The following is a 15,642-nucleotide window of genomic DNA, read 5'->3' as shown; positions in this document are numbered from 1 at the left end:
CACAAAAAAAAAAAAAAAAGAAAAGAAAAAGAATAACTCTGTGTACACAAACCATCTAGCATTTCTGACTTTTTGGTGAAATATTTTGGGAACCTTAGTACCACTTCTCCTACTTCTGTTCTTTCATAATGTGCAGTTTTTGAAGTGTGGTTCTTAAATGCTTTTAATATTTCCCACAAAGGCATACCAAAATGTATGACAGATGGGCAGAAGAACCTTAGTGTAAATATTCTGAGTCCAAGAAAGATGACCACAGCCTTTCTGACACATGTGTTTCCTTGAGTGGAGTGCATATGGCATACACCTGTGCCTTCTTGCTTAGTAACAATTTCCGAGAACTAGGCTTTTTTTTTGGTTATAATCTGTACCTCCTAAAGCTTAATAGAAGAGCTTTTGCTAACTCATGTGATTATTTTTCTGTTATTTGCTTAGAACCTTACAATAGTCAATGTTTTGTTATTTTCAACAAGGGTTTAATAAATTTCTATAGACATAATACTCTATATTACATGATAGGTACAAATAATTATACCATTTCTTCGTTTATATGGACAATGTAGACATATATTAAACCACTGAGTACATCTGTGAAATATTAATTAACCCTGTGTGCCTTGGCATGCTGTAATCTGTTTTCTCCAGCTGAATTTAATATCTTTTTGTCATCATAGGTGATCAGCAGCTTCACCAAGATATGTCTACTTGTGAATTTCCTTGTATTTGTCTGAAGTAGGACTCATTGTGTTTCCTGAGTCTGTGAATTCTTATATTTCATCATTTCTGGGAAAATCCTCAGCCATTATTTCTTTAACATTTTCTCTTTTCATTTCTTTCTATTCTCTCATTTTGGAATTCTAGTTATATATGTTGGACTTATCTCTCCATTTCTCTTCATTTTTCTTTTAAACTTTTCATTTGAAAATTTAGTACATTCTGGTATTATCTCAAATCTATATTCTAGTTTGCTAATTATTTCATAAGCTATACCTAAATGCTATTTATTCTACCTATTATGTATTTAACTTTAGTAACTGCATTTTTTAGTTTTGGAAATTCTGTTTGGTTGTCTTTCAAACCTGATTTGCCATTTTTAATAGTGCCTTGCTTTTTTTTCTTATTTTTTAAATTCTATCTTACATGTCTTTAGTAATTTTAAACAAAAATTTTGTTGTAATTTGTTATCTATCAAAAGTTCTTGATAATGCATTTGAAAATGGGGTTTAATTTTCATCTTACTAATAAGGAGTTTTTTGGAGGACATGTAAAATAGTCTGTATTTGAGGAGCTTATCTTCAATGATGTTTTTCTCTGAGTATCCTTTTTGTCATTGAGGACATGTTTTCTAGAGAGGTTTTGCGTCTGTTTCTGACAGATGCCCCAGGGTTATCAAGGTTCTGATGCTACTGCTATATAAATAACTCAGAATGGGTACTCAAGGACCACCCAGGTAATAAAAGTTAGAGCCACTTAATACATATGGGAAATTTCCCATTATTTTTAATTTTCCAGGGAGATATTTGTTTTTTCAGCAAGCTCTCTTGCCAAGACAGGCAAACTTACTTATTCTTTCCTGTTTCTGAGGGGTTGATGTTTTTCTGGACTTTCAGGGGCCCCAGATCTAGATAGGCAGCTCATTTAAAAATTCTTGCCTTGTCTCAAATAGTTGTTAAAATTCTATTCCCTTGACTCATTAAGAGTGCTGGCCCTCTCAATTTAATGACCCTAAGGTCATTAACAACCTCAGTTAATACTTTGTGTTTTAGTTCCTTCTTTTGAATTTTGAACCTTAGACTGTTAACATGGTAAAATATTTGTAGCATTTAATTTTTAATTGTAGTTAGTGTTTCTTTTCTGTTTTTCTTTTGAATTCATCCCTGAAAATATGTGTGTGTGTGTGTGTGTGTGTGTGTGTTTTAAATCTGTAAAGATTTTTAATGATTAAAAAAAATATTTACCATTACCAGAGATATCATTAAATATTTACCAGAGATATCATAAAAGTTAATACTATATGCCAGAGAAATTATAGTTTTGTAGGACTACTGACTTACTTAAATTTTGTTATTACTTTTAAGGTCAAAGATCTTTTATATTTTATGTTACTGATTTAATTTATCACATGATGGAGAGAAATGTATAATATGGACATATGGACAAGTACCTTTTTTTTCATTGCCCTTGGTTAATTTTTGCTCTTATTTGGTTCCCTGCCAACTTTTCCATTTTAAGGTATTGTTAATACATCATATATTTTAGCATTCCCCTATGAGAGCACATCAGATGTTACATTTTTCTCACATTGGTCATTTTATGGAATTTGAGCTATTAGGCTATAATTATGGTGTCTCTCAGGATCTCAACCCTTCCTCTATAGTCACAGATTTTAATACTTCTTCCTGTTACTCTCTACTCACCAGATCTCTTAATTCTTTAAAATTGACTTTCTTGAAATCCAATACTTATGTGTCATAGAACCAGATGATCCAATTTGCTTTTTTGGCAGACAACATATAGAGCTCGCTCATTGCAAGTTTAACAAAAGACATTAGTACTCTCTGAGCTAGTCTGATAAAAAGAAAAAATGGTTTAGAAAGACTTAAATTTTAGCTAGGCTTTTTTATGAGATAATTTATGCCAATTCTCTGATTTCAACTTTATCATTTTATGACATAAGGGAATAATAAGGACATTTAAAAGGAATATTAAGTTAATAGTTCAAAGGAAAATTTGAGGTATGGCTTGCTAACAAAATATAAATGTATCTTACTTAATAGAATGAAAACTAAGAATTTACATAGTAGACTTGAAGATCAGTATCAGCACAAGGTTTGGTTTCTCAATAATGTTTTCCAGTTTCATCTTTACCATGTACTTCCTTTGAAATTATTAATAATTTTAAATGTCAGGTAAAAATATTCTGCTAAATAACTGATCAAAGCTGGAAATGTGTAAAGATGAATTAAAATAGGAGCCAAAAGCTGTTCTGGTGTCAACTTGCTCTCCAGGTCCAGTTCTGGAGCCTTCATTCTCATTGTGTAGCCTTAGCCCAGTACTTAAACTTCATTTCCTTACAGATAATAATGGGACTATTAACAAACAGTCTCTACTTCACATACAGGATTGTTTTGAGGAAGCATTTAGTTTCTTACATGAAAACAGCTGGGCATGGTGGCTCAATGCTTGTAATCCCAGCATTTTGAGAGTCCTAGTCAGGAGAATTGCTTGAGCCTAGGAGTTCAAGACCAGCCTGGACAACATAAGGAGACTCTTTATCTACAAAAAATAAAAATAAATTAGCCAGGCATGGTGGCATATTTCTGTGGTCCCCAGCTACTTGGGAGGCCAAGGTGGGAGGATCACTTGAGCCCAGGAGATTGAAGCTACAGGGAGCCATGATCACACCACTGTACTCCAGACTAGGTAACAGAGCAAGACCCTGTCTTAAAAAAAAAAAAAAATGAATTAACATCGTTCTTAGACCTAAAAAGAAAACAATTCAAAGATTAAAAGGGTATTCTCATGACCCTGATGAGGTCAGCAGTTATCAAATAGAAGGTCAGATATTAAAAATAGGAAATTAAAAATTATTCCAAAAAATAGTAAGATTATTGGTGGTAACAAAAGTGATATGAAACTATTTGCAAGAATGAAAAGAAGTAAAAATGTAAAAAGTAATTTATTGAAAAGCCCTGGAATAATACTAATATGAAATTGCTTAATTACAGCTGAATATCTCAAGATGTTTTCATCTTTTATAAATCTTATGAAATTGAAGTTAAGAAATGATTATGGTAAAATACACAAATAGGCACCCTCAAAATAATAATGTGATTTTGCCACACATGTTTATAGTACAACGACTTGTACAAATTTAATGAAAATTATCTTTGAAAAAGATGAAATGGCTAATAATCTTTTACTCTGTCTTTTAGCATACGGCGGCATCAAGAAAGAAGAGCAATTTTGACCCCTATTTTGACAGATTTTTCTGTCCGAATAACTGGAGCACCTGCTATCATTTTCACCAAAATAATTTCTCCAGAAAACTTGCATTCTGAGGTTAGAACATAATTTTGATTTTATTTTAGTTTAAATAATGGAATTGCTCCTCTTTGTATGTTAGGGATTTGCACACTTTCAGCCCATTGGACTTAATAGCTCATTAATAATCTACTATTGAGCTAATATTTATGGAGCACTTTGTAGTACTCTTCAGTTATTGCTTTCCTTGTAATAACTCATTTAATCCTCATAATAATCTTATTTGCTATTCCTGTTTTCCCTGTTTTATAGATGATGAAACTGAGGCATAGAGGAGCTAAACAAGCTACCCAGATTTTCACAAATAGAGCAGGCTGTGAAACCAACAGGTCTGACTCCAGCCTCTGCACTCCTAAGTACTATAGCCTCTTTTTAGTGAAAATAATGATATTGACAGATAATTACATTACCTTACATAGTGAGTTCTGCATATTACCTTATTTAGTCTTCACAACATTTTTATGAATTAGATACTATTAGTATCCATATTTTAAAGATGAGGAAACCAAGGTCAAAACAGATTAAGTAACATAACCAACATTAACTGGTGAATCCAGGTTTCAATTCTGATCATTATGGTTTATTGCCTCCATGCCTAGAATAGAAATGTAATAATAATATTGTTTACTATAGCTAAAACAATTCCTCATAGAAATTTTTTATGCTAAACACATTATAAACTTTTTGCTCATTCACAAAATTTTAAGTCAGTTGTTATAAAAAGTTTGAAAAATTTATATGTATGTAATACAAATTTTTTGTATATCCATGAAAGTTGTATAAAGATTAAGCAAATATACTAATATTTTACAGCTACTAAGTAACACCATTGGCTTAGAATACATGAAACTCCTTATAATATGCTCTTTTTCATACTAATGCTGCTATAAACATATGAATTAAGGCTCACATATTAAAATCATGTTTAAGAAATGCTTCTATTTCCTGTGTGTATTTGACTCAAATAAATGGAATATCATAATCATTTTAGATTATTAAGATTGTTTTCCTCCAAAAATATTCTTTACTTAGTATTTGGATTCCCAGATACTTATCATTGAATTCAGAAATGAAGATAAGAATATATCAAAGTGTTGATGAAATATCCTATCTTAATTAACTCATCTTCAAAGGCATTTGAAGGCATAATTTGAAGGCATTACTAGAAAGGTCCTCATTCCCAGGTAAAAGAGGCAGGGAGCTAAAGGGCAGCAAACCTAGTTCTAGAACAAGTTCAGCTTTATACTAAATGATACTGTCCTAAGCCATTTATTTAAATGCTTTTTTCCATCAATTTTCTTATGCATAACCTAGTTGCCTCATGTATAGCTACTCTTGTTGCCCTCTAGATTGTTATAAGGTTCAAACTGATCAATAGAAAAAATAATTATAAGAGGAATCTGAAAAGCTAAAGTTTTATAAAAATAAAAATTATCCTTGTTTTTATGTTATTAGGTGCTGATTCTACCAATTTCAGTCATACTATTTAACCTACTAATACAATATCAATCATTTGCAAGTTTTCACAGGTTATGTGCCACCAGTAGAGCCAAGATATTTTTAGTACAAATTTTTATGCTCTCGGGTAATGTTACAGTGACTGTTTTTTAAAAATCCTGAATTGGTATGCTTTTTTTCCTTTTTGTTCAATACTTGAGAAATAGAATAAGAATTCTTTTTTTTTTTTTTTTTTTTTTTTTTCCCGAGACGGAGTTTCGCTCTTGTTACCCAGGCTGGAGTGCAATGGCGTGATCTCGGCTCACCGCAACCTCCGCCTCCTGAGTTCAGGCAATTCTCCTGCCTCAGCCTCCCGAGTAGCTGGGATTATAGGCATACGTCACCATGCCCAGCTAATTTTTTGTATTTTTTTTAGTAGAGACGGGGTTTCACCTTGTTGACCAGGATGGTCTCGATCTCTTGACCTCGTGATCCACCCGCCTCGGCCTCCCAAAGTGCTGGGATTACAGGCTTGAGCCACTGCGCCCGGCCTAGAATAAGAATTCTAATCAGAGTGAATTAATATAGATAATTTGTGGAGGAAAAAGTTATTTAACAAAAACAATTAAGAATAAATGTTTCAGACAAGCTGTTCTTCATGGCTTTATTAAAAGCTCCTCGGCCGGGCGCGGTGGCTCAAGCCTGTAATCCCAGCATTTTGGGAGGCCGAGGCGGGTGGATCACGAGGTCAAGAGATCGAGACCATCCTGGTCAACATGGTGAAACCCCGTCTCTACTAAAAATACAAAAAATTAGCTGGGCATGGTGGCGCGTGCCTGTAATCCCAGCTACTCGGGAGGCTGAGGCAGGAGAATTGCCTGAGCCCAGGAGGCGGAGGTTGTGGTGAGCCGAGATCGCGCCATTGCACTCCAGCCTGGGTAACAAGAGCGAAACTCCGTCTCAAAAAAAGAAAGGGAAAAAAAAAAGCTCCTCTAAGTCTTTGGACTAGTCACAGTCTCCTTAAATCCATTCTTCTGGATGATACTATAAGGAGAATATCTGTTGCAGGACTTATTAAGTGAAGCTTCTGGATTGTTGTTTTGTTTTGTTCTGTTCTGTTCTTTTCTGTTCTGTTCTGTTTTCCTTGTCTGAATGGTTTTCCAGTGATAAATGTTCAAGTAACTCAGTTTTGCAGAACAGCACCAATTATGTTGTGGACATTTACCCAGTGCTGCCAAGATTTTAGCAGTCTGAAGAAATGAAATTAATTAGTCTAGCTATCTTTGGTTTCAACACTCTGTTTTTCTAATAAATCATTTTGAGTGTATCCTTTGGAGAAAACTCATACTGTAGCTCTTAGCAATTATAATTACCCGCCTACAGTTGTTTGTTTACATCTGTCTGCCCAACTAGATTATAACCTCATCAAGAGCAGGTTGCCCTTTAAGGCCAACCTTATTCTTTGTGATATTCCTAAGACTCTACTATGGTACCTAGTACTTAGGAGATACTTAGTAAGTTTGAATTCATGAACAAGATTATGCTACACAATTACATTGTTGCTTACATATTGAAAACAATAATAATTGGAAGTATGAAAAAGTCAAATAGGTATGAAAAGGTGTTAGTTGTGTGTATCTAGCACAAGGCCCAACACACAGCAGGCCCTCATAAATATTTATGAACTTTATCTGTTATATTGTGTCAAGTGGCTATGCTCACCTTATTTGCTCTTCTCATTAAAGTATGAACTTGAATCCTAGGAAACATCATCAAAGTAGTGAAGGTCAAATAAGTAAGAATAATAAATTATCATCTGAAGGCTATCATGTTTCTTTATCTGTATTCTACTTTTTTGCTTCAGGAGATTTTAGTGTGTGGCCATTCCTTAGAAGTGAATATAACCACAAACCTGGACTTCTTCCTAAGTGTGGCTCAAGTTCAACTCTTACATCAGTTAATAGTAGCAAATATGACTGGACTGGAACCATCAAACAAGGCTTCTGAGGTAACCTACCTGATTTTGATCAGGCTTACTGCACTTGTTCCAACTTTACATTCACAGTAGGAAAACTGTAATTAAGATAACTGCTTTCTGCTTAATTATTCTGTATTTAATTTTATTCAAAATCTAGTTACAAATCATTTTGGATTGATATTCTTTATTTTTGAAGTTTGTTTGGTCTTTATTCCTCTTGTTTATCATATACCTTTGCAAAATTGCTGTGGACTGACCTCAGAAGAACCTCTGTTATAAACATAATTTTATTACCCTGCTGAAATTCTAAAGTATGATGCGAGAATCCTGGTATAGCTTTCATTTACTCAGATACATTACAGTACTAAGGCCTCTTTTGGAAGTGAACTTTGTAAGAGTACTATGGGAATATCTTCAATAAATAACTTGTAAAGTATTCATTTCCCATGCTCAGTGGGAAATGAATGGACACAATCATAAAAGTTGAATGCCTGCCTAGAATTTTAATTTTGATCCGGTGTTCATTGGAAGCCTGTATTGTAACCACAAAGTATGTCAGCATGAAACAAAGAAAGCTGTTTGTTAGATTCTTCTCAAGACATATATTCTTTACATTTTGTTTCCACATTTAGCTAACATTCTACACTTAGAATAAATATTTTATAAAAACTCAGGTGAACAAACTGTTTATATATGAAAAAGATGTTTCTTTTATTTTTGTCATGAGTTATAAAGAAGGCTTTAAGTTCTGTTTAGTAAGAAGGTAGGAAAGGAAGAGGAATTTAGGTCTTTCAAGTCAGCGCCATTTCCTCTCTGCCACAGATTGTGTACTGTAACTGTTAGATTATTCTCTCAGTCTTCTTGATTATTAAAAGAATTTTTTTAAATGAGGAATCTTTTACCTTTTGTAAGTGGAGATTTTCTAATGTAATCCTCCTTTACTACCCATGATATCTATTTATTCAATATCTATTGTAAAAGGACTTTAGAACTACATATTCTCCAAAATACTGGCTTCTTAAATATACATTAGGGAATCCATAAAAATGTAATTATGTGACATCAAAATAAGCAAATTAAAAAGTATTTCCCCATGCATTTTCAATGAAGCCTATAAAGCAAACTGAGTTGGATAAAAGTAAATTACATTCCGATGTTATTGTGCCCATTTTATAAATCTCTCCTATCAATTCTAACTCCCAGATTACTGATTGTTTTAGAATTCACATAACTTAGCAAATTGGTTATTAACTATTTATCTACATACTTTTAATGCCTCTTAGGGGGATCAATTTCAGTAAATAAAAGGATACTCAGAGTTACTAACTATCCTTCCCTGAATGTTGAATCATTACTGACAATTCTATAAACTAGATAGGCATTGTTTTCTTCTGCTTTAAAAAGATATCTATAGCTATGTGTTTCATCTTGGAGATCATATTGGTAGCATAGACAATATGAAATTTTTAAGCGGTTAAAATGGTAAATTTATGTTATGTGTATGTATCACAATTAAAAAGTACAGGCTTTAATGAGAAAGGACTGTTTGGCCCCTTTCCCAAGCCTGGTGGGATATATCTGTAAAAATTTCAGTATTTTAGAAAAGACCTGCAGTGCACTGGAAGCATATGATTCCATTTTTAAATTATTAGCAGAACTCATATCTGATAGTCTATGAATATAAAGACGTTTTAGTTATATAGAATGCTCTGTAAGAAGGCAAGGGTATATTTTTATAGGGCGAGTTGATAGGGTGAGTTTCACAACCACACTACCACAGTTTTTTTTTTTTTCTTTTTTGACGGAGTCTCACTCTGTCGCCCAAGTTGGAGTGCCATCTAGGCTCACTGCAACCTCCACCTCCTGGATACAAGTGATTCTCCTGCCTCAGCCTCCTAAATAACTGGGATTATAGGCACATACCACCATACTCAGCTAATTTTTGTATTTTTAGTAGAGACAGGGTATTACAATGATGAGTATTGGCTTGTCTCCAACTCCTAACTTCAGGTGATCTGCCTGCCTCAGCCTCCCAAAGTGCTGGGATTACAAGTGTGAACCACTGTGCCTGGCCAACAACTTTTTTTAAAATTCCTTTTGAGAACAAAAGAAAAATAGGAAAATTAAACCTGGCTGAGTTACTGAGAAAATAGAGGAAGATGTATATGTTAGTATATGCAGTATAATTCTGACATTATAAGCAACTACTATTTCATAGGAATGACAGAGTAATAATGAGAATCCCATTTATCAGGATTTCTAGATAGCACCCTGTGAATTATAGACCAGTAAAGGTCATATCTATAGACCAGTAAAGGTCATATATATATATATATTTTTTTTTTAGTAGAGATGGGGTTTCACTCTATTGCCCAGGCTGATCTTGAACTCCTTGCCTCAAGTGATCCATCTGCCTTGGTCTCTGAAACTGCTGGTATTACAGGTGTGAGCCAACATGCCTAGCCTAATGAAGTATATTTTTTGAAGGTGTTAACATTTTCAGACAACCTTTGGCAAGCTTTATTTGAAAGATTAATTTTGGCTGGATGCATAGTAGCTCACGCCTGTAATCCCAACACTTTGGGAGGTTGAGGTGGGTGGCTTGCTTGAGCCCAGGAGTTCACAACCAGCCTGGGCAGTATAGTGAGACCCCATCTCTCAAAAAAAAATAAAAATTAAAAATTACTTGCATGTGGCGGTGCGTGCCTGTAGTACCAACTACTCAGGAGGCTGAGGTGGGAGAATCACTTGAACCCTAGAGGTTGAGGCTGAAGTGAGTTGTGATTGCGCCACTGCACTCCAGGATGGGCAACAGAGCAAGAGACCCTGTCTCGAAAAAATACAAGGAAGATTAAAAATTATTCAAGAATAATCAAGCATAATATCACTTGGGAGCCTGAGGTGCAGGCAGATCACTTTGGCTCAGGAGTTCAAGACCAACCTTGGCAACATGGCAAAACCCAGTCTCTACCCCAAAAAAAACAAAAACAAAAATTAGGCAGGCTTGGTGGCACATGCCTCTAGTCTCCACTGCTTGGGGGCCTGAGGTAGGAGGATCACTTGAACCTAGGAGTGAGCCAAGATCATGCCACTGCACTCCAGCAAGGTAACAAAGTGAGACCCTGTCTCAAAAAAAAAAAAAAAAAATGATAGGGGGATTATGCATTAGTGGAGGAAACATATCTACACAATAAAAAAGGGGGTAAAATGGACATATCTTTAGAATTAGAAGTGAAAACTGTAGGATAATCTGAGGATTCTTGCTAGAATCAATATTTAATATTAATTTTAATTAAAAAGACAACAAACACATAATGAAATTTACAAGTTCACAGCCAGAATGACTGGGTGATGGGTTAGGAAAATTGCCTCCCATGTTAAACAAAAATTTTCCAACATTTTTGCTCTGAAAAATATGTTTTAGATGGGGTGAAGCCACTAGACCAATGGGCCTGTATTTGTACTATTAGATTTTTACTGTCTTCTTCAAGTTCTATAATGTCCATGATTTCTAGCTCCCAGAATATTTAGTTTCTGCCTTTAAATGAATCTTATTTCTCTATACATACAGGTTGAGTCCCTTATCTGAAAACTCAGAATTCGAAATGCTTCACTGAGTGTTTTCTTCGAGGGTCACATCATGTTGATATTCAAAAAAATTTGGATTTTGGAGCATTTTGGATTTTGGATTTTTGAATTAAGGATACTCAAACTGTGTTATGACAGGCTGAGATATTACATAAAAGAAACAGGAATTTAATATTCAAAAACCGAAATGTATTCCATATTACAAAGTACATGTTCTTCCTTATTTAGCTTGCTGTAGTAGTTAACCACCCCATTCTATAATTCATGCCTCTGTGACATCTGGCTCTAGAGAGGCATGAATTAAAACTCTTACATCTTAGTTCCCTGCCATTTACATGAGGTGAGAGTCAACCTTTTAGATACCTTAACAGCCAAAGCCAAATTTATAATTCGAAGTTTACTTCCCAAACAAAGCTCTACTTTTCCCAGTGTTTAACAGGGCTATGGTTGACACAATTGGTTTACCCTTTAGAAGGTTCTTTACCTTCTTACAAGATAGTCTTGGTCTCATAAAGGCCCAATTATATAATCATGGCCATTAGTTTATTACATTATGGTTTTATTATTATCCAATTAGTAAATGAGTTTTAACAACCAAATTTTCCTAATGCAATATATCAAAGTAGCACCAATCCCTGATATCCCTACCTCATCCTGCCCAACAGTTAGCCAGTCTTTATAAGCTGTTTCCTCAAGTATTTATCTCCATATTTCTAAATAACCTGAATGGACTATCATCTCTTGATGCACTATTACCATATTCACTTGCTATAAATTAGAGTTCCATCTCTGTAATACACTTGTTATAAATTATAGTTCCATCTCTTCTGCACTTCCTTTCTACACTTCCATCTTCCCAGTATTCTTATACCATATTCTTTGTTTGTCAATCTTAATTGTTTTTATTATAAAGATGATGTAAATATTGTTCATTGCTTAGTGAAGTAATATAGTGTGATAATATGTCTGACTAATATAATCTACTTGGATATTTTAAATTTTTTATAAAATAGAAAATAATTCATTGGGCTCTTTTGCTATGAACTGTCATTGAGCTTATGCCATATGAAGTGATGTTAGAGGTTGTTTTGTGTGGTATTACTAATATTTTAACTTGGAAATAATGTGTTTTGTAGTTGTGCTTTAGGAATAGAAATTCTCATCTTTTAGTAGAAAGTAAAACATTCTCCAAGATATTCTTCACCAACCTAAGGATTGCCAGAAATAATTAGAAATAGAAACTCGAAGGTAAAGAAGAAGGAAAGGGACTTTAAGTGTGTAGTAGTTTAACAACAGATGTCTTCTGGAATAGAATTTTAGGTAAGATGAGGGATGTAGAGGAAATGAATACCCAACATGTATGTGAATAGAGGAGGGTTTGAGAGAGGAAACAGACTGGCATGAGGGAGCATGTTGATATTTCTGGTCTCTCTTGCTGCCTTCTATCTTGAGGTAGTCATGAATGGAAAAGGCCAGATCAGAGGCTACGTATTTCTGTATTTAGGAAAGGAGATGGGAATTCTGGATGATATCCATAGGGTGACCTTCCATTGGTGTTGCTATGCTGAGTATTTTGTTTCCTTTCAGAGGCACCTGGATAGACTACTTGTAACCAGGCAATAAACACAGGCTCCAATAAAATATAGATTCAAACAGAGCCTTAAATGGACAAGAGGGGCTGTGACGGAATACCTCAAATTTTTTAAACTATAGACCTGGAAAAGATATTAAGTATTTTACTGCCTATCTTCTCCAAGGGAAGAATTTCTTAGGTACATTAAACTCTCACACCTGTCACAATTTTAATTAGGGCTTGTCAACGTTAAAATTAGTGTAAATTTTTCTTGATAAACAAGCTTGTGCTGAGACAGAAAAACATCATATTTGCCTCAAAGTAGTATAAGACATGGAGAAGACAATAAAATTTTAAATTTTTCAGCCATAATGATGTTTATCCCTATAGATTTCTTCACCAGAAATCCAGTGAGTGCGTTAAATTTTCCTCAGGCTCTAGTAAACTGTCTACGCTAGCCTTATTTGGCAGTGTTCATTGAACGCTTACTATATGCCAGATACACTGGCTACAGTCTGACAGAGGTTTGAAAATAAATACACTATGGTCTCTGCCTTCTATGCTTTTATAATCTGATTAGGAAATAAAGCATAGACAAATGGAGTGATAACTAAGAACTCAGAGTTGTATATAAAAAGTGTTAAATATACTTTATGGAAAATTAGACTTATGAGTCCAAGGAATAAAGAGAAGGCTGTAGGCCAGTTGATCAACAATGTAGTTTCATGGAGAAGTGGAATACATAGAAAAGAGTAGCCTATTTATTTATTCAATAAATATTGAACCACTCCTATGTGTCAAATACTGTAATGGATACTAGAGTGACAGCATTAAACAAAAGAGGTAACATTTATGCTTTCATGTCTAATGCTCATATATTTGGTAGGGAAGACAGACAATAATAAATATTTGGAGCAAGCTCAAAATATAAATACAGCAACCCATGTGCAAGCATTACATAGCTTTAAATTTTCTGTAACTGATTTAATCTTTCTTACAAGCCTAAATTTCATTTAGATTAAGGATGTTGGTTGTTAGAGAAGAGAAGCAGTGGGGAGGTATACATTAAATTTGCCCTCAATAAAAAATAGTTTCAATATGGAGAAATAGAATGAATAAAGACCTGGAGGTTTCTAAGCATTTGGATTTTTTGGTAGGATGGTGAGGAAAAAATCATTCTTTCTAGAGTGAAGGAACTGTGCAGGGAAATAATGGAAGATACACTAAGAAGTGTGTATTTCATCATGGGCAGTTGGAAACCAAACCTTATTCACTTGAGTGAATGGGATGACACAGGAGAAATGGTGTTTTAGTAAAATCTGTTATGCTTAGTCTTTTTTGGCAAAGGATTTGAAGTGACATTCAACAAAACATAAGAAATGAAAACTACAAACGAATGTCTGAAGAAAACAGATGCAACAATCATCCACAAAATACTAGCAAACTGAATCCAGCAACATAAAAAGAATTATACGCTATGGCCACATAGTAGGATTACCCAGAAGTACAAGGTTGGTTTAACATCTGAAAATCAATTAATGTAAAGCACTAAATCAATAGAATTTTTTAAGTCATGTGAATATCTCAATACATGAAAAAAATTTTTTGACAAAATTCAGTACCCTTTCATAATAAAAACAAGCAACAAACTAGAAATAGAAGGGAGCTTATTCAACTTGATAAATCACATTTATGAAAAACTGACAGTTGTTTTCATAGTTGATGATTAAAGACTAAATACTTTCGCCCAGAAATCAACAATAAGACAAGAATGTCTGCTTACATCAGTTCTATTCAACATTGTACTGGAAATTCTAGAGGGAGTAATTTCACTTCCAGTCCCTTACTCTATTTAACTTTATAAGCAAAGACTGATCATACTGAGGTCCTCTTACAGAATCAGAGACTCTTATAACTGGCAGGTGCTTCAGAAATGGTGTTGATTCATTATCATCCATTAGCCCTCAAAAGAGTGTAACTCTGCTCAGCCTCCTCTGCCCTCTGTGAGTCTTCTTGCACTTCCCACTCCTCTTTTCAGTTGGGAATACTGGCTAGCCTTATGCAGAAAGCTGAAACTGGATCCCTTCCTTACACCTTATACAAAATTAACTCCAGATGCATTAAAGATTTAAACATAAGGCCTATCACCATAAAAACCCTAGAAGAAAACCTGGGCAGTACCATTCAGGACATAGGCATGGGCAAGGACTTCATGACTAACACCAAAAGCAATGGCAGCAAAAGCCAAAATAGACAGATGGGATCTAATTAAACTAAAGAGCTTCTGCACGCAAAAGAAATTATCATTAGAGTGAACCTGCAACCAAGAGAGTAGGAAAAAATTTTTGCTATCTATCCATCTGACAAAGGGCTAATATCCAGAATCTATGGAGAACTTAAACAAATTTACAAGAAAAAACCAACCCCATCAAAAAATGGGCAAAAGATATGAACAGATACTTTTGATGGATAATCAAAAGATGTTTATCCAGGATAGCTGTTTTCTTTAAACAGTATAGCTTCCTGTTTCTTAAATTTCTTCCTAATAACTGCTTCTCTTAAAACCAGATGATTTTTCTGAGGGAATCCTTTCTAGAAAGCCAAGTCACAGCCCCAGAGCTGTTTGTTTATTTGCCATCTACCATTTGGAAAATTCTTAGAATGGGTCAGTGAGCAGTTTATATCTATGTACTTAACTCACTATCCAGGGCACCCAAACATTTATAGAAGAGGAAGATTCAACACAGCAGTATCTAATAGCTGAGTCATCCCATCTTCCCAACTAGCCTAACCCTTCTTAATAAGCCTTGGTTTCTGTCCCTCTAACTATTTTTCTGTTATGCCCTGACTTTTAATATAAGGCTGATACAGAATCAGATTAATCAAATGCATGTTAAATTTGAATGGTAGCTTTGTGGGGAGAGGGAAAAGATGGGCCAGTAAACCCTAAACCACAGAGCAATTATGTTGCACAGCTTTGGAAGTGCTTTTCAGCAAATGGAGAAACAGTCCATACTCATGGATA

General features: G+C 34.4%; 1 protein-coding gene across 9 annotated transcripts in view; it reads left to right on the top strand.

Annotated features, from left to right (window-relative positions):
- Window positions 1–15,642, top strand: part of VPS13B (vacuolar protein sorting 13 homolog B) — an 805,060-nt gene that overhangs the window by 521,905 nt on the left and 267,513 nt on the right. For all 9 annotated transcript variants that reach the window (XM_074386816.1, XM_074386811.1, XM_074386814.1 and 6 more), the window contains 2 exons: window positions 3,933–4,059; window positions 7,343–7,486. In XM_074386816.1, coding sequence (XP_074242917.1) covers window positions 3,933–4,059; window positions 7,343–7,486 — 271 coding nt within the window. The remainder of the gene's footprint in view (window positions 1–3,932; window positions 4,060–7,342; window positions 7,487–15,642) is intronic.

This window comes from Saimiri boliviensis, chromosome 15 (assembly GCF_048565385.1).
Source record: "Saimiri boliviensis isolate mSaiBol1 chromosome 15, mSaiBol1.pri, whole genome shotgun sequence".
NCBI lineage: Eukaryota > Metazoa > Chordata > Mammalia > Primates > Cebidae > Saimiri > Saimiri boliviensis.
Note: the sequence above shows the minus strand (reverse complement) of the source record. Positions and strands in the feature narration are given on the sequence as shown.